The sequence below is a fragment of the Triturus cristatus genome, chromosome 1_2 (genome assembly GCF_964204655.1).
Source record: "Triturus cristatus chromosome 1_2, aTriCri1.1, whole genome shotgun sequence".
In the NCBI taxonomy this organism is placed as follows: domain Eukaryota; kingdom Metazoa; phylum Chordata; class Amphibia; order Caudata; family Salamandridae; genus Triturus; species Triturus cristatus.
This window is the reverse complement of record NC_140580.1, coordinates 780,956,297-780,983,909: the sequence shown is the minus strand read 5'-3', so window position 1 is coordinate 780,983,909 and position 27,613 is coordinate 780,956,297. Positions and strand designations below refer to the sequence as shown.

Below are 27,613 nucleotides of genomic sequence, written 5' to 3'. Positions count from 1 at the left end.
TTTTGTAGGTTTGGTGTAAATCTGTTCAGTAGATTCTGAGAAAATAGCCTTTAAATCAATATATATATCTGAGCCAGCTTACGGTGCGCTTACCGTACGCGTACGGTGACGTGCGCGAGCGCGATTCTGATTGGCCGTTAGATCTTAGTAAACATTCGAATCGGTCGAAACCAGGAAGCGGCGGCCGCCATTTTCTCTCTCGCACTCTGACCGGGGGTTGAAAATCAAAGTGCAAAAACATGTAAAGGGGCTGTTTAGACAGCTCCCAAGCACCTAGCCATGTCGAGGGAGTCCCCAACGATCCCCCAAGAGAAAAAAGGCAATTTTAATTTTTTTGAAAATTTCACCGATTACGCTTACCGTACGCGTACGGTAGCAAATAATAAAAAAAAAATAAAATATCCACATTCTCCCCACCCCGTGCGCCAATGGTGCCCGTTGGGCACCCATTTGTGCATGGCTTATCAGATCAAAACAAAACATATATTTTACCTGTCACAACGATGCTCATCATATGTTTCCTCCATGTGCGCACAGTTCGCGAAGCGCATCGTGCGTTCATGGCCCATCTAGCGTAACGTGGACACGCGGTGCGCGAAGCGCACCGCGTGCTCACTGTGCGCGCACGGTGCACGAAGCGCACCGTGCGTGCACGGAACGAACTGCGTTAAGTGGGCGCGCACGCCACAAATGGCGTAAAGTAACTTAGCATTTAAAAAAACGTACAAATTCACTGAAAAAACCATAGGTTTCACACACGTTATAGTTAGGAATTAGCATTTAAAAAACCTTGCAAATTCACTGAAAAAACCATAGGTTTCACACATGTTATAGTTAGCTGGACATTTTACTGATAAAAAACCAATGAAATTCCCCCGTTATAGTTACTGTAGGCAACTATAACTCACGCGACCGTAATCCTCTGCTGATGACATATGTGTCTTTATGAAAAAAAAATATTTGTAATATATGTATAGCTAAAATTTAATGGAAGAAGACATGGGCAAATAAGTGTCTAAATACAATATTAGCATCAGCAGAGGATTGCGGTCGCGTGAGTTATAGTTGCCTACAGTAACTAGAACGGGGGAATTTCATTGTTTTTTTTATCAGTAAAATGTCCAGCTAACTATAACGTGTGAAACCTATGGTTTTTTCAGTGAATATATATATATATATATATATATATATATATATATATATTCCCCCGTTATAGTTAGTTCAGCTATAACTCGCGCGACCGCAATCCACTGCTGATGACGTCACATAGTTAGAAATTTGCATTTAAAAAACCTTTGAAATTCACAGAAAAAACCATAGGTTTCAGGCAGTGTATTGTTAGCAATTAGCATTTAAAAAACCTTAGAAATTCACTGAAAAAACCATAGATTTCAGGGGCGTTCTAGTTAGCTGGACTTTTCACTCGTACAAAACCATTGAAATTCCCCCGTTATAGTTATAGTCATTGGAGATGTCATCAGTGATGTCACTGACCATGTCATGAGTGATGTAATATGTGACGTCCTCAGCAGTGGATTGCGGTCGCGCGAGTTATAGTTAGCTGAACTAACTATAACAGGGGAATTTCAATGGTTTTTACGAGTGAAATGTCCAGCTAACTATAACATGTGTGAAACCTATGGTTTTTTCAGTGAATATATATATATATATATATATATATATATATATATATATATATATATATATATATATATATATATATATATATATATCCAAACAACGATCAATCTTTCATAGTGCAAAGACTGCGCCGAGCCCCAATTCTTTTTCAAAAAGCGTGCTTTATTTCAAGCAAAGACACATACAACCTATGTTAAGGAACCCACATTATCTATTGGAGATATAGAAACCTTACACACATTAAGAGAATTGGTGGATGATGATTGGGTTGATGATCCATTGAATACCTTAGCACAGGAGGAATTGTTGATTGATGACTCAGGCAAAAGTGGGTTTAAACCAAAATCCGTGTTTTTACCACAGATTCACAATGAGTCTATAGAGGTGTTTGAAAAAGGTGTTCTTAAAGAATTTAAAAAACTGGCCAAACATAAACCCAAGTTCTCTAATAATCTCACCAAAAAACAACAAGTAGCCATTATGGAATTACAGAGTAACAAACAGATAGTTATCAAAAAGGCAGATAAAGGTGGAAACGTGGTGGTTTGGCCTTTAGATATGTATCTGGAAGAAGGAAGACGTCAACTAAATGATGAGATGAGTTACATCAAAAGTGATAGTAACTGTTATGAGAGAAGTAATGAAATATTTGTCAATGAACTGGTGAAATGGAAGAATGAAAATTTGATTTCTGAAGACGAATATAAATTTCTATGTTGTAAATTCCCGAAATTACCAGCAATGTACTTATTACCAAAAGTACACAAAAACAAAGAGGTCCCACCAGGACGTCCGATTGTTGCCTCTATAGGAAGTATGTTAGAAAACACTTCAAAATATATTGATCATTTCTTAAGGCCATATGTAGAAACCCTACCCTCGTATATCAAAGATACGGGTCATTTTTTAAGAATGATTAAGGATGTAATTTGGGAACCTGATTATCTATTACTAACATTAGATGTTAACAGTCTTTATACCTGCATACCTCATGATCTGGGGTTAGAAGCATGCAGATATTATCTTAAAGATCGACCCATTTGCTATCTCATGCACACAGAGATGCTACTGAACATGATGACAACATGTCTAAAAAATAATTTTTTTATTTTTGATCATGTCATATATCGTCAAGCCCAGGGGACAGCGATGGGGACTTGCTTTGCCCCCAGTTACGCGGGTTTGTACTTGGGCTGGTGGGAGGAGCAAGTGGCGAAAAACATCAGTGCCTTTAACCATCATGTTGTCCTCTGGGCAAGATATATTGACGATATATTTTGCATTTGGAAGGGTGATGAGACAGAGGCAGCTGAATTTGTAAATTCCCTGAATGAAAATGATCTCAATCTCACGTTCACTTATACAATGAATAAAAACACAATTGAGTTCTTAGATGTAGAAGTAACATCTTTTGAAAATTGTTTGGAGAGCAAACTGTTTCGTAAAAGCACGGCAGGTAACAGCATGCTCCATGCGGCAAGCTGCCATCCGATTATTCTTATTAATAGTATCCCCTACGGGGAACTATTAAGAGCAAGAAGAAATTGTAGCTCAGATATCACATTAACACAAGAGATGAATAAGATGAGAGACAGGTTTGAAGAAAGAGGTTACTCCAAAAAAGTTATCAGAAAGGCCTGTGAGAAAGTTGTCAAAATAAAAAGAGATGAAATGTTTGAGACTAAGACGAACACTAAAGAGGAGGACGCAACAGTAAGATTTATTACCACTTTCAGCAATCAAGCCAAGGGGGTTAGAAAGTGTTTAAATAGATTTTGGAAAGTGTTGCGAATTGATGAAACCTTCGTTAAATGTACAGATGAGTTTCCTAAAATAACATTTCGCATCTGTCCAGCTTTGAAGGATGTACTGTGTAAAAATAATCTTCCAGAGACTGAAGGGAGATCCACCATTCAGGGATTCTTTACATGTACCTCCTGTAAAGCTTGCAGAAACAGCTTCAATTGTAAGGAGATTATTTTATTCAAAACTATGAAACCATTTACTATAAGGAAACATCTGAATTGCAAATCGGATTTTTGTGTCTACGCATTAATATGCCCCTGCCAGTTAGTTTATATCGGCAGTACTATCAACCAGGTGAAATTGCGCATTCTAGAACATATGCGTGCAATAACCAACGAAGACAAGCAATACCCCATTGCTCGACATTTCAAGGAATGTCACAATAAAGATAGCAGGTTATTGAGATTCTGTGCCCTGGACAGAATTGTGAAATCTGAAAGAGGGGGAAACAGAACGCAAGAATTGCGCAGATTAGAATCTCGACTGATAATTAAATATGATACTATGGTCCCAGGGGGCATAAACAAAGATGAAGAATTGTCAGTCCACCTTGGCTAGAAGATTCTCGAAAACAGTATGATCTTGAACACCACATGTCCATCTTATGTTTTTAATATTTTTAATATTATGAAGCTGAAAATATTGCCTTGTATGTAAGATGTTTGTGTAATAATTTTAATAGTTCTAAAATAAGTTCATTATAATGATAGGTGCATTTGGTTTATTTTTGTAGGAGACGGAGTGTCTAACTGATTGTTGAAGAATTGCAGTAATATTACGCCTTGAAGTGGTATCACTTTTTGCATCACACACTAGTAGTGATTAGCCCACTGGGGCATGAGAACGTTATTTTTGCCACGTTATTTTCGTAGCTATATTGTTATTATTTTTATGTTTCATCAAATTTTGATTCACGACCCACTTGGGTAAAAAGATACATTTGACGATGAAATATATTCTTATGTCAGAGAAGATTCTTTTATCAAATTTATGTAACGTGTAAGGTGATACAATGAAACCATTTCAATATGGCGGTGATGCATTACTCAAAGAGAGTTGTATCCGTAGTCCTTTATTTGTATTGTTTATTTTGTTGCACTATATCATGTGATGCACGTAAACGTCTCACGACCCGTGACCAAGGAACTACGGTTCCGAAACGCGTCGGGACAGTGTTTGTCTTTGCTTGAAATAAAGCACGCTTTTTGAAAAAGAATTGGGGCTCGGCGCAGTCTTTGCACTATGAAAGATTGATCGTTATTTGGAGGGGTCGCGACCCTGCCGGTAGCCCGCCACCTGCGAAGAGGCAGAGATCAGCGCGAACTGAAGTGGAAATATATATATATATATATATATATATATATATATATATATATATATATATATATATATTCACTGAAAAAACCATGGGTTTCACACACGTTATAGTTAGGAATTAGCATTTAAAAAACCTTAGAAATTCACTGAAAAAACCATAGGTTTCACACACGTTATAGTTAGGAATTAGCATTTAAAAAACCTTAGAAATTCAGTGAAAAAACCATAGGTTTCACACATGTTATAGTTAGCTGGACATTTTACTCGTAAAAAACCAATGAAATTGCCCCGTTATAGTTAGTTCAGCTAACTATAACTCACGCGCCCGCAATGCACTGCTGATGACGTCACATATTACATCACTCATGACATGGTCAGTGACATCACTCATGACATCACTGATGACATCTCAAATGACATCACTGATGACCTCACTGATGACATCATCCTTGTGATAGAGTGGCAGACCTCCTCTCACCTTAATATAAGCTTTGATACACACATTCAAAAATAGAGACTAAAATTTTCAAAACAATGGACATACCAATACCAGTTACAACAACCTCTTCAGTAATTCTAAGATCCACATACACATCCACTCATTCACCAACAGTCCTATACAGTCACTCATACATGTACTCACTCATCATATGTACTCATACACCTATACATCCTGTTACATAATGCCACTCATCCATAGAGTTACTCACACACATAGTCACTCATGCTAATAAAGAATCAAACATACATTCACCTGCATATACAGTTATACACACACCACCACACTTACTTCTACGGAAACTTACACATACTTAGTCTTTTAAACAATCACTTATAGAAACACTTACTTATTCATACAGGAACTCTTTCAATCTGTCCCTCTCACATATACTCACATATATACACCAATAGTCACATATACTAGTTTAAAACATATGTAGTTACTCCTGAAGACACTATTGGGACAGTCATTCACTCACTAACACACCCATACACACACTCATCCACCCATACAGTCCTGCACACATGCTGTCTTCAACACATACAAACAGTGAGTCACTCATTCATGCACCTATGCACTACGTAATACCCCCCACCGAACCATACAGACACTCAGACTGATACTCAAAAAAACAACTACTAACCTATATAGACACCCATGTAGCTACTCACCAACCCATGCAGCCACTTATACATAAAGTGAGAGATACACTTAATCAGTCAGTTACACAATCAATTTTTTAAAAACAAATCATCCATTTAGACACTTATATACCCATTTATTCTTCCATCGACCTTGAGATATACATATATAAAACATATTTAATTTTCAGAAAAACACACATTCACTGGATGATGTCATCAGTGAGGTCATCAGTGATGTCATTTGAGATGTCATCAGTGATGTCATGAGTGATGTCACTGACCATGTCATGAGTGATGTAATATGTGACGTCATCAGCAGTGCATTGCGGGCGCGTGAGTTATAGTTAGCTGAACTAACTATAACGGGGCAATTTCATTGGTTTTTTACGAGTAAAATGTCCAGCTAACTATAACATGTGTGAAACCTATGGTTTTTTCACTGAATTTCTAAGGTTTTTTAAATGCTAATTCCTAACTATAACGTGTGTGAAACCTATGGTTTTTTCAGTGAATTTCTAAGGTTTTTTAAATGCTAATTCCTAACTATAACGTGTGTGAAACCCATGGTTTTTTCAGTGAATTTGCAAGGTTTTTAAAATGCTAATTCCTTACTATAACGTGTGTGTAACCCATGGTTTTTTCAGTGAATTTGCAAGGTTCTTTAAATGCTAATTTTTTTTTTTATTCTTCATTTTTTTCAAACATATTTTTAATTTAATTTTCTTTCATTATATAAAGACTATGCTTAAATTTTTAAAATCCTTAAATATTTTTTTTTAATATATTTTTTTAAATAAACATGTAAAATTTATTACCAGATTTTTTTTTTTTTTTTTTTTTTTTTTTTTTTAGTACGCGTACCGTAAGCTCACGGTAAGCGTACGGTTTACGCAACGTCCGTAATCTATCTACGCTGCTTGCGTATAGTTACGCAATTTGCGTAGCCGCGCGTACTGCGCGTGGGACGCGTGCGCGCTTACGCCACACGCGCACGTTACGCGGAAGTGCCGGGGAGTGACTGTTATGCGCATGCGCGGAAGCGCGTGTCTTTTTTACGCGCACGCGTACTTTTTGCCGTAAGCGTACCGTAAGCGTACGGTAGGTCATGTGATCATGAAACACAACTTTTGATTGGTTGAAACTACTTTCAGTTCTAGAACTCTCCTACACCACACCCATTCCCCTCATTTCTGATTGTGATCCCTTGGGAGAAGGAGCTGGTTTGTCTTTGGGATACGATGGTAGAACAGCAGAGCTCTTCTGAAAGTGAGCCTAGCACCAGCAGCACTGTCTTGAGGCAGAGATCGAGGAAACAAAAGCCTTCTTATGTTTGGGATTATTTTACTTTTCCAGAAGGCCAGCAAAAGGTGAATGCACCCTTAGTTACTTGCTGTCTGTGTAAGCGTGTACTTTCTAGAGGTAATCCTAACAGGAAGTATTCCTTTGGGAATCACACCATGAAGAGGCACCTCCAGGATGTACACGGAAGGACACATGGTCATCTTTTTGGAGGTAACTCTTCAGAAAGACGAGCCAGTACATCCACAGCAGCTCAGCCTGGACCATCATCTGCAGGGCTGACTCCTTCTTCTGCAGGTCAGGTGAGCCCTTCATCTGTGGGGGGAGAATCTCCTTTTGCTGGCCCTCTGGAAATGAACCTTCGATTTCGGAAGGTTGATATTCATTGCACATTTTGTAAAGGTCTAATTTGTCATAGGGAGACCAGTGTTTCCCTAGTGAACAACAAAATAGATCAGCACATTTGTAGCTTTGAATGATTTTCCCATGCTTCCTTTCCTCTGTCCCTGCATGAACACAACGGTTCTTTTAAGAGCCAACCTTATCTTTCATCTTTTTTTTACATATGTTTTTTAAAACCTTTTTTTTTTTTTTTTACCGTACGCGTACGGTGCGCGTACCTTTTTTTTATTTTTTAAAAAAAACACTAAAAATCAATTATCACATTACAAGGTCCTTGAGAGACTACAATTATTATTATTGACTTACCATACTCACTCCAAAAAATATTTATTCATTTGTTTTTTTAAAAAATAGTTTTAAAAATGGTTGTAGTTTTCGAAAATTTTCTATATCGATCTGAAAAAAAAGAAAAAAGTATTAATATTTTTTTAACAATTTATAATACAGTATACATATTTACATTTTTTTCAAAAAAATATTTTTGCCTTATTTTTGCTGTTTTCAGAATATATTGCATTTCACTATAAATTGTGAAAGCAATTGCATTCATCATTTTACAGCGGGCAAAAAAAAATAACAATCTCAAAGATTGTATTAAAAAAGCCCAGAATCTCTTCTCACTTAAACTTATCATTACAGAAATGCATATTATTCTAAAAAAATATCATCTAAAAACAATACTTATTTCTTTAAAATACCGTCTGATATGTTTGTTTCAGAAGTATAATCACAATATTATATCTCAAATAACTCCAAAATACATCTGATTTCATTTCCTTTAGGCCAAATAGTATTTTTTTTTTTTTTTGGAATAAATTTCCAAGGGAAATCCATTAAAATTCTAAAGTTTAATCTGTCCAGATCTCAGCGATTCTCTGTAACATTTTGGTTCACGAAAATTTTTTGAATAATTTATTTAGTCCACAATAGAATTGCTTACTTTTCCACATGGCCAAATAGTAATTTTTTAAATCATTTTTGAAAAAATTTCCAATGGCAGTCCAATAGCATTCCAAAATTTAAAATGTGCAGAAGTTACCGATTATCTATAAATTATTGGTTTTTCAAAATTGCATTAAAAATTAAAAAAGTCCACATTACAATTGGTTATCTTTCCTTTAGGCCAAATGATAATTATAAAAATATTTTTTCTACAAAATTGCAATGGTAATCCAGTAAAATGGTAAAATTATTTTGTCCAGATCTTGCCAAGTCTCTCTAAAATTTAGGTTTCAGGAAGATTAGATAGGAATTTGCTAAATCAAAAGGCAAACGTTGTTTGAAAATCAATTGGGAATCATTACACAGTGTCCAGCCTTTTTCACATTTTAGATAAACTGTGTAATGTCCAGAAGTAACAGTAGGTCCATCATGGAAAATTATTGCAACAGTTACAAAAGTTTTTCCTGAAATTGATAATTGCTGTCCTGTAAACTTCTTTATTAAAGTATCCAATTTTGAACCATCAGCTCTACATCGTTGCATCATTAAAATTACATACTGTCCGTATTCCCTTAAAATTAATGATGAAAACATGTCAGAATTACACTCACCACATTTCATGCTATGATTAGCATCTTTAACTAATTTTGCAAAAGTGACTGTTTTACTCTCTGGCAATGTCAAATAAATAAACCTTTCATTATCAACAATAGAGCCACATATATTATAACAATTATCACAACTATGTTCCCATTTATAAGAGAGACCAAAAAAAATGTCAATGGGAACTCCTTCTTCTTCCACTACCTGAAGAAAATACATCAAAAATTCGTGTGCATCTTGCTGTTCATTTTGTGAAAACTGTGTTCGTCCTGAACATACATCTAAAAGTTTTCTAATGTCAGTAGCACTTTCTATTTGAGTTTTATCTTTACTCAGCTTTTGAAAAAGGAGACTCAGCTCTGAACAGAATCTTTTTCCCTGATTTACTATTATCTGCTCTTGCAAACTTTCCAGATAAAATGCAACATTCAGCACTACATTTGCGTAGCAGTTGACACCAGAGCTATTTTCAAAATGACATCCTACAACCTGTTCTTCATTTTCCTTTTTCTTTTTGCTTGCAATTACATCACTCCTCTTTTTTTTCCTCTTCTCTACATCTTCATTACAGATATTCTCATTTCTCCTTTTACGAGAAACTACACGTTTCTCCAACACAGGATACTGACCTAAATGAGGAGCATAGCTTCTTCTTAATCTATTATACTCCTTTACACAGTTTGTATCAGCACTAACTTTTGAGTCATCAAAGTCTATCATGAATAAACCTGATAATGTTTTGACTCGTGACAAAGCTACATATGCCATACCTTCTTTGAACACAGTTGAACCAATGTTCACAAATGCACAATCTACAGTCAATCCTTGAGACTTGTGGATAGTTACAGCATATGCTAGTGAAAATGGAAACTGCTTCCTACGTACATATAAGTCTTTCACAAGCATAAAACGAACTGTACAACGACAAATATCTTTAACTTCATCTATCTGATCAAATTTTATCTGTAAACATTCAATTCCTTCTTTTTTCTGATAATTAATAAAACCCACAACTCTTCCCATCGCTCCATTCACTAAGCCTTTCTCAACATCCAAATTTCTCCTTAAAAACACTCTACAGTTCATGCAAACATATAGATTTTTTTCTAATCCTGCTGTTTTGGAGATGTTCTTCTCTAGTGAGTCCAATTTATTTTTCAGTTTGCCTGTTACTGTGACAGTAATTCTTCCATCCTCAATTTTGTCCACTGCTTCCAATTTCCTGATGTCTTCCTTTTCCAATTTCAAAAGCTCCTCATTAAATATTGAGCATTCACGTAGAGTTGGCATTAAGCAGATGACACTTTTGTTTTCTGCAATATTCTTGTATATTTTCTCTGCAACTATTTCTTCCTTTGGAAATAAATTATGTAGCAGCCGACTCTGTAATGCTTTTTTCCCAACTTCTGTGAGTAGTCCAATCCTGATATCTTTCAGAATACTTCCATATTCTTCATCGTTTGCTTGCCTCATATTAGTTGTAAGTTCCTTGTACTCAAAGAAGGACCAAATATTTGTATTTCCAATGCTTCCCAATGACTTCTTCGTGTCTTCATGTGTCACAGTATTAAACACTGGTTGTCCTTTAACTGGAGTAAGTTGCAAAAGATCCCCAAAAACTATGACGTGTTTTCCACCAAATAACACGTCATAGTCTGTCTTCAAAATTTGCTGCATTCTTAAATGCACAAAGGCAAGCATTAAGTTTGATACCATGCTCACCTCATCAATAATGAGAACTTGCATCTTCTTCAATACTCTTGAAACTTCCAAGGATGCTTCTCCAGTTAGCTTGTTGAATTGTATTTTGTTCTCATGCTCCACTGGTAACATTAGCAAACGATGTAAGGTGATTCCTTTTATGTTATATGCTGCTAACCCAGTTGGAGCAGTAACCACACAAGACAAAGTAGAATCCGTTTTTTGCTTTAGGTAGCTTCTGATGACTTTAATTAGGAAACTTTTTCCAGTGCCAGCTTGTCCGCTTACATACATCCTGATTGGATGAAATGATGTGCATGAGCACTCTTTTTTGATATGTAGAAATCCGTGATCAATTTTGTTTTTGATCTCTTCATAAATTTGTTGCTGCTCTTGATTCAGTTGTCTTTCCAAATTTTCTAAGTCTATAAATTCTTCTTGACCTTGATTCATAGCCGTTTCCACTTCATTCATGGCTATTGATGCTTCATTTTCAACGATTGGTTGTCCTAGGGGATCTTGACTGTATGTTCCTGAACTTTGGCTGTCCTGAGAACTGTCTCTAGCTATTTCTGCTGCAATTGTAGTTTCCTGTTCAATTTCTTCATTTAACATTTGCAGATAAGTTGAGAATGTACTGCATTGTATGCTGTCTTTGCAAGCATTAAAAGAATCTTCATAGCTCTGGAATTCTCCCAGTAGTTCATCCTCTGTACGCCATGGTTTAAACAACTGTAAAAGAGCCAAGTAGTAAAATTCTTTCTTGTCGGTAGTGTCGCAACTCAGCTTCCGGTGATTTATCAAACTTCCTTTGGTTTGCTTCACCAAACATCCTTCTTCACCAACAACTTTATATTTTCCACTGTTGATGTCTTCTGCAGCTTTCCGTGAATAAATGTAGTTCTGTAACACTTCATACAGACACATGTTCTCCAGATGATGACTTCTCTTGGGATAATATGTGTCCAACATGTTTGTTTTCAATATATCTGTACTTTCTGGGTCATTCTCAGCCAAATATTCAATTTCTCCAACAGATTTCAGTACCCGATTTCTCATTGCTGCAAGGCCTAAACTTGCCCAAATTATTCTTCTTGACTTCGAGTAGAGACTTGCAGAAGATAACCTATCTGAACATTCGTAGGATCCAATTTCTCGATGCGATAACATCTTCAAACTGAAACTGTACAGCTTCTTACTGACAGTCTTCTCGTGAGAAATCTCTTCCCACATTTCCTTCAATTCTGTTTTTTCTGATTTCGTAATGTAAGACGTTACATATCGAGCAACAGCAATGGAATTGTCAGCAACATACTGTATATCCATGTTAGCGTTCCACATGGATAAAATGACTGGGTTGTAGTCATTTATATTTTTTGATTCTTCTTTTCTTTTAAGGTTGTAGGTATTCTTAGGTGATTTTCTTGTGATACTATGTCTCACAGCTGACATAAAACTGTTGACTCTTCCATTTGAAAGAACAGGTCTAGGAAATCCAAATCGACATTTAGTGTAGTATTTTTCTTTGCTCTTGTATTTCCGTCGACAGTATTTTCCACACCGATGACTTTGGAAACGTAGAACTTGCTCCTTTAACTTGTTCTCTTCTGTGCTTTTAGGTATAGCACATGTTGCATATTCTTCAATGTAAGATAACACTGCTTCATCAGTATCTGTTCCAAACTTTGGGGCATCCTTGATCCACAGCAGCATATGAATATGAGGAGCACCTCTTGCCTGGTACTCTTTTCTCCAAAAGAAATCCACTACTTCTCCAAGGGGTGGATTTTTTTTATTGCAGATGAAGGATATCATAGCCTCAAATCTATGATTGAAATATCTGCAAACATTAACCGGATCCAATGAGCACAGTTCTCCTGCTGTCTTGTATTCGATGTTTTTAATGTTTGAATTGGCCTCTCGTAGAAAATCCAGTAAATCATCCCAAGCGTACTCGGCACAGCTTAGGGTAAGGAACCATGTTGGTGTTCCTAAATTGCGTAACATGCATTTTAGTTCACCATGGCGTCGGTACCAATATTCATTTGTCCCACGCTGACAAGCCATCAGATTGATCAGTTGTGTTTCCAAATGATCATCTCGGTGCTGCACTTTCTCCATAAAATCCTTAGCAGACACATTTTGTAAATGTACTCCACTTTTTAAAATGTGATTTACTGCATAAGACAGTGCAGACAAGTCGCTTTCAAATAAAAGATGGAACAAATAAGGAATACTTTGTCGAAATCTGGGATCTTCAGCATATAGTCTTGTAGTTCGATACTCTGAAGCTGGAATCTGTTCTGGACGTTCATCGTATCGTCCTCCTTTTCCTTTAGGAAACAGCTGGGGAAAACATCGAGCTTCCAAGCTCTCCTCCCATACACTCACGGGATTTCCTTTTGCTTTCTTCATCTGAAAGAGATCAAAATTGTCTCCCATAACTTCTTTCGAATGGAGAGGATGTATGCTAAAATGTTCATAAATTTCTTCTTCCTTTGACTTGTCCACTTTTTCAATTTGTCCAGTTGGTGTTTCTGTGTCTCCTTGTAAATCTTCTTCTTCTTCTTCTTCTTCTATATAAATTGATTCATACCATTTGTTATTTTTTTTCAAATACAAATTTGCTCTTTGTACTTTCCGCACATCTACCAGCTCCTGCCAAATCTTCTTATTCTTTGTAGGTACACCATTAACCAGAATAATTAATGGTTCAGTTTCCAAAGTATCCGCATCAATAGTTTCCATATTTTTTTTCAAATCCAAGGGCAAATACACCACTCTACCTTTTAAACCTCTCAGTAAATCTGAAGGAGGTAATTTACCAGTTTTGGGCTCCATACGTACTATGGTCTGGAACGGATGAACACATTGAATGAGTATAGACTCATATGTATTTAATTCAGAAAGTTCAGCAGGAATAGCATCCAATTCTAAATTATTATGTACAGCTCTGGTCGGCATTCTATTTTCCTCTAACTTGTTATAACAGTATTTACAAATACGCTGATCTTCACCCAATTCAAAACAATTTTCTAGAAATATATATGTGGCAAAATCCTTCCACTTATAATTATCTTCATTTTCACTCTTTCTGTAGAGATCAACATTCCTAGTTTGTTTTCTATAATGAGTTCTGCGGCAACAAATACAAGTAAAATTTGGTCTTTCATTAGAGATTTTTTCAAATTTTGTTATGTGATCATTAAATGTGTTACTTACAGAGGGTTCTACATTGTCTTCCACTTCTGCCTCATTTACTGTGTCCTTCTCTGCACTGTTTTGTTCAGGACCAAAGTAACAAAACTGAATTTCATCAACAACCTTCTCTACATCTGATACCGTTCCTCGGAACAGAGCCCTATTCAATTCATTTAACTTTATTGCTGGACTTTTGGCAAAATACAACCGTCTCACAAACTTTCTCATTCCAGTATGATGAACAGCCAGCATCCTAAAATGATGGAAAACACTATTGCACACTTTTCTAGATAGACAAGCAAGAGAATGACCCTGCAAACCAGTATTCTCTCTCACTCTGCATGGATCCAGACTTTGAAGCACCTTAATCTTTTGTTTTACACTTTTTTTACTATATTCTCTTAGAAACTCTCGAAATCTGTCAATAGATTCCTGACGCACAGTGCAAATACTACTACAATTCCAAGTGTACACTGGGGCTTTAGGACGTCTCCCCATTGCCTCATCTGCCATCACTTGTACCTCATCTCTTGGAACCATTATCTCCTTCTCCATTATGCAACCATTTTTTACTTCGTATGAACGACCTCTGGTGTCAACTGCATGCAGCAAACTATTACTTTGAAAATAGCTCTCTTCATTAAAAAAAGGTTCACTACTTGAACTATGCATCCACTTTCCTAAAAACACTTTACAAAAGTTTGTTCTGTTCACTACTCTTTTGCTTTTGCTTTGTGATTTCAGTACATTAACCATTTTATCTAATGTACGCATCCTATTCAAAATTAATATGAATAGTTTCCTTTTTAATTCTAATGCTTTTGCTGCAATGGCTTCAATTTCTTTTTTTCTCTTGTAATATTTAGCCTTTTGCTTATATTTCTTTATATCCTTTATCAAATTGGACATAACTCTTCTCTGAAACATTTTTCTACGTATCTCTTTAAATGCTGTTTTTCTGTTTATGTTAAACTTTTCAATTGCAGAAGGTATATTTGCATTAACAAAATTCTCTATTTTTTGCTGTTCTCTATGTTTTGTTACATTTTTCCGAGAACAGATATTTTGTACATTTTTCTTTGTTTTGAATATTTTGTTTAGAAATTGTTTTTTTTGCTTACCAGAAGATTTTTTCTTTTTCCCAACATCAGCATCTTCTACTAACTTTGGTCCTCCAGTTGTCTTCAAATATAGTTTTTTTTTTTAGCGTTTTTTGAACTCGAGATTTTGTAGGCATCTTAAATTTTGTTCACTGTTCTTCAGCAATACCTGAAAAAAACTAAAAAAAAAAATCTGTTTTTGTATTTAAATATATTACTACATTTCTTTTCACAATAGTCACAAAACGAAATTTCTTTGCCAATTTGAATGCACACAAACTGCTCTTTTTTTTGGGCAAGTGAAAATCTCTTTTACAAACTGTCACATTATGAAACCACTTTTCAGATTTTATAAAAAGCCCATGTCCACAGTGCTACACTCCACCAAGGGCAACCAGCCTTAGTGATGCTGAATGTATTTGCATTACAGACTTAAACCAGAAAACCCCACTGGCTTGTAAATGCTGTGCATGACTATACACGGCAAGGACATGGGTGTGTGCTAAGCCTCTGCTTCTTCCCCCAATAATTCGCTCCCCCTTTCCATCTAATGCAACTGTGAAATCACCAGAGCAAGACGCAATAAATCTCTGCCTATAATTCTTCTATGCACACAGAGTCATGTTTTCACATTAGTGCCAAAACGAAATTTCTTTGCCAATTTCAAAGCACACTTACTGCTCTTTTTTTTTTAGGGCCAAGTGAAAATCTCTTTTTACAATTTGAAATCACTTTTACAGACTGACACATTATGAAACCACTATTTTTGATTTATTTAATTGCACGTGTCCAAGCTGTTTTTTTTTCAGACCACCACCATGTGCATTCTCTGTGACTGCCTACACTCCACCAAGGGCAACCAGCCTTAGTGATGCTGAATGTATTTGCATTACAGACTTAAACCTGAAAACCCCACTGGCTTGTAAATACTGTGCATGACTATACACGGCAAGGACATGGGTGTGTGCTAAGCCTCTGCTTCTTCCCCCAATAATTCGCTCCCCCTTTCCATCTAATGCAACTGTGAAATCACCAGAGCAAGACGCAATAAATCTCTGCCTATAATTCTTCTATGCACACAGAGTCATGTTTTCACATTAGTGCCAAAACGAAATTTCTTTGCCAATTTCAAAGCACACTTACTGCTCTTTTTTTTTCGGGCCAAGTGAAAATCTCTTTTTACAATTTGAAATCACTTTTACAGACTGACACATTATGAAACCACTATTTTTGATTTATTTAATTGCACGTGTCCAAGCTGTTTTTTTTTCAGACCACCACCATGTGCATTCTCTGTGACTGCCTACACTCCACCAAGGGCAACCAGCCATAGTGATGCTGAATGTATTTGCATTACAGACTTAAACCTGAAAACCCCACTGGCTTGTAAATACTGTGCATGACTATACACGGCAAGGACATGGGTGTGTGCTAAGCCTCTGCTTCTTCCCCCAATAATTCGCTCCCCCTTTCCATCTAATGCAACTGTGAAATCACCAGAGCAAGACGCAATAAATCTCTGCCTATAATTCTTCTATGCACACAGAGTCATGTTTTCACATTAGTCCCAAAACGAAATTTCTTTGCCAATTTGAAAGCACACTTACTGCTCTTTTTTTTTTCGGGCCAAGTGAAAATCTCTTTTTACAATTTGAAATCACTTTTACAGACTGACACATTATGAAACCACTATTTTTGATTTATTTAATTGCACGTGTCCAAGCTGTTTTTTTTTCAGACCACCACCATGTGCATTCTCTGTGACTGCCTACACTCCACCAAGGGCAACCAGCCATAGTGATGCTGAATGTATTTGCATTACAGACTTAAACCTGAAAACCCCACTGGCTTGTAAATACTGTGCATGACTATACACGGCAAGGACATGGGTGTGTGCTAAGCCTCTGCTTCTTCCCCCAATAATTCGCTCCCCCTTTCCATCTAATGCAACTGTGAAATCACCAGAGCAAGACGCAATAAATCTCTGCCTATAATTCTTCTATGCACACAGAGTCATGTTTTCACATTAGTGTCAAAACGAAATTTCTTTGCCAATTTGAAAGCACACTTACTGCTCTTTTTTTTTTCGGGCCAAGTGAAAATCTCTTTTTACAATTTGAAATCACTTTTACAGACTGACACATTATGAAACCACTATTTTTGATTTATTTAATTGCACGTGTCCAAGCTGTTTTTTTTTCAGACCACCACCATGTGCATTCTCTGTGACTGCCTACACTCCACCAAGGGCAACCAGCCATAGTGATGCTGAATGTATTTGCATTACAGACTTAAACCTGAAAACCCCACTGGCTTGTAAATACTGTGCATGACTATACACAGCAAGGACATGGGTGTGTGCTAAGCCTCTGCTTCTTCCCCCAATAATTCGCTCCCCCTTTCCATCTAATGCAACTGTGAAATCACCAGAGCAAGACTCAATAAATCTCTGCCTATAATTCTTCTATGCACACAGAGTCATGTTTTCACATTAGTGCCAAAACGAAATTTCTTTGCCAATTTGAATGCACACTTACTGCTCTTTTTTTTTCGGGCCAAGTGAAAATCTCTTTTTACAATTTGAAATCACTTTTACAGACTGACACATTATGAAACCACTATTTTTGATTTATTTAATTGCACGTGTCCAAGCTGTTTTTTTTTCAGACCACCACCATGTGCATTCTCTGTGACTGCCTACACTCCAGCAAGGGCAACCAGCCTTAGTGATGCTGAATGTATTTGCATTACAGACTTAAACCTGAAAACCCCACTGGCTTGTAAATACTGTGCATGACTATACACGGCAAGGACATGGGTGTGTGCTAAGCCTCTGCTTCTTCCCCCAATAATTCGCTCCCCCTTTCCATCTAATCCAACTGTAAAATCACCAGAGCAAGACGCAATAAATCTCTGCCTATAATTCTTCTATGCACACAGAGTCATGTTTTCACATTAGTCCCAAAACGAAATTTCTTTGCCAATTTGAAAGCACACTTACTGCTCTTTTTTTTTTCGGGGCAAGTGTAAATCACTTTTACACACTGACACATTATGAAACCACCATGTGTAACTACAACAAAAACAATTCCCATTTCTATTATTCATTTCTTAAGTTACCACATACATCCCCTCTCAAACTGTAAACTCACCTTTAAAATTAGTTAGTTGTGAAAGAAATGTGACACTCAAACAGCAGATTATCAGAGCCAGGATCTCTGTTGTGTTCACCTCTCTCCTCTCAGCAGAACCAGATAATGGCAAACTTTCCCTCTATTTTTCCACACATATACATGTAAGTTTCAAATCTCAGTGCTTCCCCCTTTTTTTCACATGTATTCACACATTTCTATTGGTTGAAAACGAACCCTTTTCCAAAAGTACCCTTCCCCCAACTTGACTTCTGCCTAGTACCCTTCCCCCAACTTGACTTCTGCCTGCTACCATAGCAACAGCTCATGGAACACTGCTGTGTTCAGTTAGGTCAGAAGTTCGACACACAATGTTTCAATTCCACAGAGCAAGAGTGCTTGACTTTTCAAACCTAACAGCAAATCCATAGTACTGTTCTTTGGTTACACATTTTTTTGTACCAATACAAAACATGCTTCTATTAATTTTCACATACAGCCTAGTTTTTAGTCTGGAATGGTATGAAACAGCCAATCAGTTCTTTTTGTTTTAAAAAAATATGTATGCCTCCATTTCCAAACTGTCTTTCTTTTCATATTGCCATTCTACTGAAAGACACCTCCTGAGTGCATCCAGTTCTCCTTTGAAGATGTTCACAGTGTGGATTGTAGGGCACAGCTATGTCTTCTGGAGTGAAAAGTTTGCAGAGAAAACAGATATGGTGAGAGACCTTGCTTTGCCAAATGTAGACATTAAATGGATTGGTCAGAGAGGGTTAAAGTGGCACCAATTGATGCCATTGGTGAAATCCTTCATTCAAATCCAACACCCTGACCTCATAATAGTGCACTGTGGTGGCAATGACCTAGGCACTTTGACTGGGGTAGGTCTGGAAATGCTTATGAAGGACACCTTTGCACAACTGTTTACACTTTTCCCTAAAACTGCCTTTGTGTTTTCCAACATATGCCAAAGGCAAAAATGGAACTGGTCCAATCATTTCTGTCCACAGATTGACAAAGCAAGAAAGCACGTCAACAAATCTGTTTCTGCTTTCCTCCGTGACTATGGTATGGGTGCCATTTACCACAACAACTTGCGTTATGACATGCAAGACATTTATAGAGGAGATGGTGTGCACTTCAATGATGAAGGGAACAGAGTCTTCCTCTTGAACCTTAGACTCTGCATCGGTACTTACTTGTAGGTACCACTAAAAAAATGACTTCATAAACACAACAGCTCTTTTTAGAGCTCCCTAATTTCTAAACTCTTAAATCTGCTTTTCATTTTTTTTTTTTTTTTTTTTTTACCGTACGCTTACCGTAAGCTTACCGTACGCGTACCCCGTGATTTTTTTTAAAATCAATAAATGTTTTTTTGGAACTTTTCTGACCTTCTTTGACCCCCTTACAATTGTTAGGGGGTCTGTAACTCTCCTCATTGCCCCCTTTCCTTGTTTTCACTCTTTTTTTTCAGAGTGAAATACACAAAATGGCGGCCGCCGCTTCCTGGTTTCGGCCGATTCGAATGTTTACTAAGATCTAAGAGCCAATCAGAATCGCGCTCGCGCACGCCACCGTACGCTTACCGTAAGCGTACGGTAAGCGTACCGTAAGCGGGCTCAGATATATATATTGATTTAAAGGCTATTTTCTCAGAATCTACTGAACAGATTTACACCAAACCTACAAAAGGCACTTCCTTGACCTAGGGACTACCTCTCTGCAAAATTTTGAGTAATTCTGTTCAGCCGTTCGGGCTGTAGCTCGTTCTAAAGGTCCTATGGAAAAATGCATGGGAAAAACGCGTTTTGGGACCCCCCTTTTATCTCAGCCCCCGCTTGACGGATCCCCCCGAGACTTTCAGGGTAGGAGCGGAGCGTAGCGCCCCACCTATTTTGAGAAATTCGCGAGGATTCGTCGACCGGCGCCAAAGTTATTCAAAATAGAATGTTGAGGTTTTCCTATGGAAACGTGGTCCTAACTATAACTACCTACTGGCGACCGCCAGTAGGTAATATATATATATATATTCACTTAAAAAAACCATAGGTTTCACACATGTTATAGTTAGCTGTACATTTCACTCGTAAAAAACCAATGAAATTCCACGTTATAGTTAGATCAGGTAACTATAACTTGCGCGCCCACAATAAACTGCTGATGACGTCACATCGTACATCACTCATGACATGGTCAGTGACATCACTCATGACATCAATGATGACATCTGAAATTACACATTGTGGATTGCGGTCGCGCAAGTTATAGTTACCTGATCTAACTATAACGTGGAATTTCATTGGTTTTTTACGAGTGAAATGTACAGCTAACTATAACATGTGTGAAACCTATGGTTTTTTAAGTGAATTTGCAAGGTTTTGTAAATGATAATTCCTAACTATAACGTGTGTGAAACCTATGTGTTTTTCAGTGAATTTGTACGGTTTTTTAAATGCTAAGTTATGTATTTATTTATTTATTTATTTTTTTCTGGTTTTTCACTATGCGCACACCCTGCACGCACGGTATATATATATATATATATATACATACATATATACGGGCGAGTTTCCCAGGAGGAGCCGTCTTCAAAAATGTGTATATATATATATATATATATATATATATATATACACATTTTTGAAGACGGCTCCTCCTGGGAAACTCGCCCGTAGTTGGGTGGTGCGTTAAGCCGGTAGAGTTACCGCCGGCAAAATTGATTCAAAAAAGATTCGCAAATAAGCAACGCACTCTCAGATGCAGTAACGAGTTTTATTCTCACTGTTACGCGTTTCGAGAGTCAAGCTCCCTTGATCACACTGATTATCTCTGATATATATTATTTAGATATATATTATATAATATAATATATTATATAATATATATATATATATATATATAATATATAATTTCCTACAATAGCAATAAGTATGTATTAATAACAAAGATGTTTGAAAGTTGACAAAATCTTCCTCTGACGGTAATAGGTTGAATTGCTCAAATCAAAATGTAAATTTAGACCTCCTTCATTTTATTTTCTAATATGTCCTGTACACTAGTAAATCACAAAATAATGTTATGACTCTTTACCTAAACGAATGCTTACATTTAGAGAGCAAGGTCAAAGACCTCAAATTAAACTATGTAAAATTCAGCTTGGTATTCAGAATGATGGTCTGTCTCTCAGGATCTTAGTCTTTTTTATTTATCCCCTCTGGCCAATTTTATAATTCGATTGCATAGCATTATCCTGTCTACCCAGACTAAAGTTTTCAACAATGCCATGATAAATATAATACTTAACGAATCATCTGTTAATGCATCCTTATTTATCAAATCTCCTCAATATCCTAAAAAACATATGTACAACGTTGCAGATGATTGGATTCTGAAAAAAACGTTTCTTTGCTCAATACCTTATATAAATAAATTTTCACCATACAACAGTGTGATAAGATGGTGTTCAGTATAGAATTAAGAGTACTTTACAAATGGGAAGATGCCAGCTTTCAACTGATTTCAGATTTTTTGTCTCCCAAGATGCTTAAATCCTGGGAGGCAATTCAGAACTGCTTTTCCCAAAATTCTTTTGGATGTTATATTACTTTCCAGAAGATAAGAGGCTTCTTAAAACCCTTTTTTGACAAAGCTCGGCATTATCGCCATGAAATAGCTAAAGTAGTTTTCCATCTCCTAAGTATAGGTAAATGAGCTCATGCTCTTGCACAAGTCGACCAGGAAGCTGTGATTACTGAGCTTGTTAGCAGGATCAGCTTTAGGGTGGTGCGATCGGTGCCACTGCACCGGCTGCTGACTTCATGGGGTGCTGTCTTGTCACACATTTAGTGGATTTTAAAGCACCTGCTGCCTCGTTCCTTGCCTTCAACAAGTTTCAGGCAACAATAAAAATGTCAAGAAAATTCTGGTGAATATTGGACCTGCTGGCGATCGATCTTGTTTTTTCTAGTGGGAGTAGCACAGAGGTTTAATATACCTGCCGCAAAGCAAGTGCACCATGCTGGTCACAGAAGTGCATATAATGTAAATAGTTCAGTGGGTTACTGCTTTTGTCCGAGAGATTCTTTTATTGCTTGCAATTTATAAATTCAAATCCTAATATAGAACAGTGAGCTATTAACTGACATCAAAGAGCTGCATGGAAACTTCAACGTATTGGTTAAAGCGTTGAATTCATTGTCTCTGTGTGATGGAAAGTGCTACGACACTCTACAGTGGTATAAGTAGCTCTAAACAAAAGAAAAACATGTGATAGAGTGGTTATGAAGACTTGAGGGTCACTGTTAAAGGGTGGTAAGTGAGGGAATTAATGGAGAAGGAAGTCACGAGGGGCGCTAACAAACATATTCACACTGGGCTCCACCAGCGCTAAAACCGGCTCTGCTTGTTAGTAAATGGGAAAAAAACTTCAGGATAAAATTAACTGACAAAATGTGGATGGGAAATATCTCAGTTCAGCAGTGAATCCTTTTGAGGGGCCAATTTTTGGTGAAATAATTGTATGCGAAATTGACATATAATTATACACCCAATCAAGTTGTTTTCATTGTGAAGATGATTCTGTTGGCGACTGGTGGCATATAATAGGATGTTGTCACAAGCTACACCCTTTCTGAATTCATGGTTTTCAAACTATTAGCTTACAAATAAGGTACCATATCAGACCAGATCCTTATATATTTCTGCAAGATGCTTCACTGCATCTACCAGGTTTAGAGCATCAAAAAAAGAGATTTATATTTATAGCTATTTCTGTTGCATTCTTATTAATTACGCACCGATAGAGCCCTTCATTAGCACCATTTTTAGTGACTGTGAGAAAAAGAGGAACAAATCTATAAGGTTATGTTATATGAATAATTGAATGCATTAAGACGGAATATTATTCAAAGATTTTGAAATGTTTACAGATCTGTTCCAGAATGAATTAAGAGAATTGCATTCATGCTGCTGAAGAATAATATTTAAACGTATTTTCTTATTTTTCTATAAACTATGAATAGAATGTATATTTTTTTCTATTCGGATACAAAATGTATAAAAAATATTCCATCTCATAACATAACCATATTCCCACTCCTCACCTCTCATGGATAGAGGGTGTGCACATATGAAGATTTATGCCATAAGAGTCCCCTCTCTTTGGTAAGCTGCTTTTCTCTCTGATAAAGCAGTTTTAGATAAGATTAGATGCATGTCCTTCACACCAATGCATGGAAGACATATTCCTAATGCAGATTTTGTGCAGTAATTCACATTTTATATAAGCATACATTAGGGAAGCACCAGTGTCGGATGCTTTAAATAAATGGCATACACGTCTTTGCTTTTTAAGCATGGGATTTCTATTTCATGTTTTCTAGAGATTGAACATCTTCCCCATGTTTATGCATTGCTGCTAATGTGTATCATTGTTCGTACGTATCACTGATGTGATAAACATGCATTCTTGGACAGGTGATGTGCTATGTGTATGGAATTGGGCATGCACCCATGTGGTGGCATTGACTGTAAAATGTCTGTTTTCCAACCAAGGGCCGCATGCATGAAGCCTTTTTGAGTTTGCAAGCGGGCTGATTTGCAGAATCAGTACGTTTACGCATGCTAAAAAAGGCTATTGCTACATGCATCAAACCCAAATTGCGATTTGGTAAACGTGTTACCGATTTGCAAATTGGGGTTTGCGATTCGGTATGAGGAAGGGGTGTGTTTAGGGTGTCCCTTCCTAATACCGAATCGTATCCATATGTATGAATGTTTTGCGACCGAAATGTGGTCACAAAACATTCGCATTTTACCACCTACTTCAAGTTGGTGGTATAACCCATTCGCAAATGGCCTTCCCCTTTGTGAATTTTTGTAAAAGCATTTTTCAAGAGCAGAAAGTGGTCCCATGCACCACCACTGCCTGCTCTTAAACAATGAAAGGGAAACTTTTCATTTTTCTTTTTGTAAGGCATCCCGTTTTCCTTTAAGGAAGACGGGCTGCTTTACAGAAAAAGAAGATTGCTTTATTTAAAAACAATCACAGACATGGTGGTCTGCTGACCTCAGCAGGCCACCATCCCTGTGATTTTTGCGATTCCTAGGGGGGTCGCAAATTGTGATCTACCTCATTAATAATGATGAGGTAGGTTGCTTTGCGACCCACTATGAATCGGTATTTGAAACTCATGGAGTTTCATACATTGAAAATTGCGATTACCTAATTGCGATTCTCAGAAAATCGCAATTAGTTAATCGCAGTTTACAATTTTGATACAAATGTCGTGTGAGACATTGATATATTCATTTCTTTGTCCTTGTATTTTAAATGAATTATTTTGTATTCTGAGGATTTCCACTGGCAAAATTTATGCAAACAGTGTAAGATACGTGTTTTGACGAGATACGTTTTCGGATATTTTCAAACAATGCTTTGAAACTTTGTGAATGGCAAGAAATAAGAACAGGAGTAGTTAGGACTTGAGAAGGTCGTAAGTCTGGATTTCTCCGTAGCTACTTAGCCACATACGAACAAAACCCATACGGTTACCTATGGTTACTTACACTAATCTGCTATCTTTTTCCTTTCCTTATTATCATGCCCTAATCAAGGTAGGACGTGGGCAACACAGTTAAACTCCATATGCCGTGTACTTAAGGATGCTATTTAATGATTCACACATTTTTGGAACATCTGCTCTTAAGAAGATAGATTTGTTTTACACTTATAATAAAATCACAGGTGATTATTTTGCTTGTGATTTTGAACTGAAAAATACATAATATTTTTATATAGCTTTGCGGCATCTAAATACATTAACGTTTTTTGTAACAGTGTCATTTCTAAATTGCAGGGGTTAAGACTGTACCTTGTGGACTAATTCAACTCCTAAAGGGACCCTTTGAGGTGAAAGGTTGTGAAATTCAGACTTGCATGGAATTCGCAAAGAATTCTAAGAGCACTTCTGAAAATTCGTTGCTTAAGTAATTCTGTGTTTCAGCGACACAAGAGTAAATCGTTTTTCAAGGTGTTAAAAGGGAGGAAACATCCGAAATATGCTGGAATCTAGTGGAAGAGGTTTTCACACGGAAATATTAGCTCCTATTTAATAGAATAAACAAAGTAGTGCAAATACACCTCAGCATTTCATTTCCACATATGGTAATTTATGCCTGTACACTTCCATATATTTGAATAAAACGCTGAGGTGTATTTGCACTACTTTGTTTTTTCTCCCGACAGCCATTCCATGTCGGCCTTTCCAACATGGGAAGGCTGTCGGAAAGCGACATTGTGGGCCCCTAGTAGGGGCCCCGCCCCCTGACCATGTGCTAATGGGACTGCGTGACAACTATGGTGCCCCCTAAACACCCCAGCACCGTGTGTGGCAAGCACCGTGCGGTTAAAAAGCATCTATTGTTCAATGGAAGCTTTTGCTGTGGCCCTTTTCCATCTGTTGCACAAGCTTCCATTGAGCAATGGATGTTTGCCACTGCTCTATGGGCAGTCGCATTATAATACTTAGGTCAGAACCGCTGACCTAAGATGGGGCGATCCCAGTACGCTACGATGTCTGGCGGACTGAAGTCCACCCAATATCGTAATAAGGCCCAATGATTTTTGTTCCTTAAATATGTTGTGGCAGTTGTTGCTGCATGCACCATAGTTACACGTTTAACAATTGTCAAGTCACGTTTTAAATCCTTGAACTCAATGTAAATTTGAAAAACAAAATGTTCTAATATTTAACTTTTTCGTTTAGGATACTGGAAGAATTCATGAAATTTAAGGAACCGCTGTATAATTTGTATGAAGCAGTACTGCTGGATTACTATGTCTCGGGATTCTGGTGGGCCAAGGACATGAAATTTGCTCCCCCACAGCTATGTGGATTCATGAACCTATTGCATTCCTTGATGGTAAACCTGGAAAGTAAGTAATTCAACTAAATACAAATGCACCTGTGGCCACATATGGTACAGGTGTATTTATGTGTATATGAATGAATTACTTGGTCTGAAAGCATGCATTTGTTTCATGTAAAAATTAGCTTCCTTCTTCTTAGATTGGTTCAAATAATGGTTCTTTCAAGAAATTGACTTTGATGGCATATTTTGTTTACTCATCATTACAGTCAGAAAACAGTCACTCTATCCTATCAGTTAATGGGGTTGGATCGCCCCTTGGGGGGATTCTTGGCTTTACACCTACACACACTTTAGGTACACTTGGAGTAGGGTTTGCATAGTAGGAGTATGCTAGATTACTGTCTTGTTTATATGCCTGCATTTATACAATTGTTTCACACCATGGTAGAACTATATCTACAATTTACGCTCTTGGTGATTGTAATTGTTTTTATCTGCTTCTGTCTACTAATCATCGCAGCACACATATTCTATGCAAAAGTAATGTTGGTGCAATAAATATTATTGAAAATGTTCCACTGGGTATTCTCTGTATATTTCTCTGAGAATAAGTGAGCACCTGTGACTGAGCGAAAGGTTCTGTACTGTTTCCATGATTCCTCAGGAATCAGGGTTGTCATGTTCAGTGGTTGCCAGAAACCATTCGCTCCCTGGTAGGTTAGGGGGCTTACAGTGGCACTGTGAGCTAGCTGGTCTGTAGGCCAACATATCCTGCAGGGGTGTCTGGAATCAGTCTTGACACCCAGCCCTTAGTTTATGTTGTCTGAACAATGTGCAGATCCTACAGATTGGTAGGCACTACACGACATGGTGCCGCCAGTGTTGGTTAGGCTCTTATTTAGCGGTCAAATATAAGTAGTTCAGTTGTGCTTTCTCAGAAACCCCATCTCACATTTTAACTGGAGACATCAGTAGTGAGAAGGGAAACAAATCCGCCTCAGCTGAGTAGGCATACCCTGTATTGGCTGAAAGTTAATCAAGCTGGAGGATTATAGGTCCCCACACTGTGCACACCATATCTCTATAACAATTTGACTAAATACTACTGCTCTAACAATGGCCGAACAACTAGATGAGGACGTTGGGGAACAGTTAGTTGAACTAAATATTTCCGAAAATTGCAGACAGGCAGTTCCCATGAAACTACTACAACATGGCCTCCCGGCAACAGGTGGAGATGTTACCTTGGTGGTTGAGGTACACGAAGCATTCAGGAGAGAGGTATTCTATTCTTGTGTTAAATTCCCGCCTGCAGATGCACACACAAGGTTATTTCATGAATACATTGAAGATCCGGTCCAGGGAAGACATGGCTTGGCAGTTCGGGCTGGACTCTTCCCATGAGGCACAGGGTCAGACTGATTTGCATATGGCCATCTCTGAACT

The 27,613-nt window shown here is 37.3% G+C and overlaps 1 protein-coding gene across 2 annotated transcripts in view; it reads left to right on the top strand.

Annotated features, from left to right (window-relative positions):
* The window catches only part of CABCOCO1 (ciliary associated calcium binding coiled-coil 1), a 304,698-nt gene that overhangs the window by 106,675 nt on the left and 170,410 nt on the right, over window positions 1-27,613 (top strand). For both annotated transcript variants that reach the window (XM_085608790.1, XM_085608789.1), the window contains exon 3: window positions 26,062-26,231. In XM_085608790.1, the coding sequence (XP_085464916.1) occupies window positions 26,062-26,231 (170 nt within the window). The remainder of the gene's footprint in view (window positions 1-26,061; window positions 26,232-27,613) is intronic.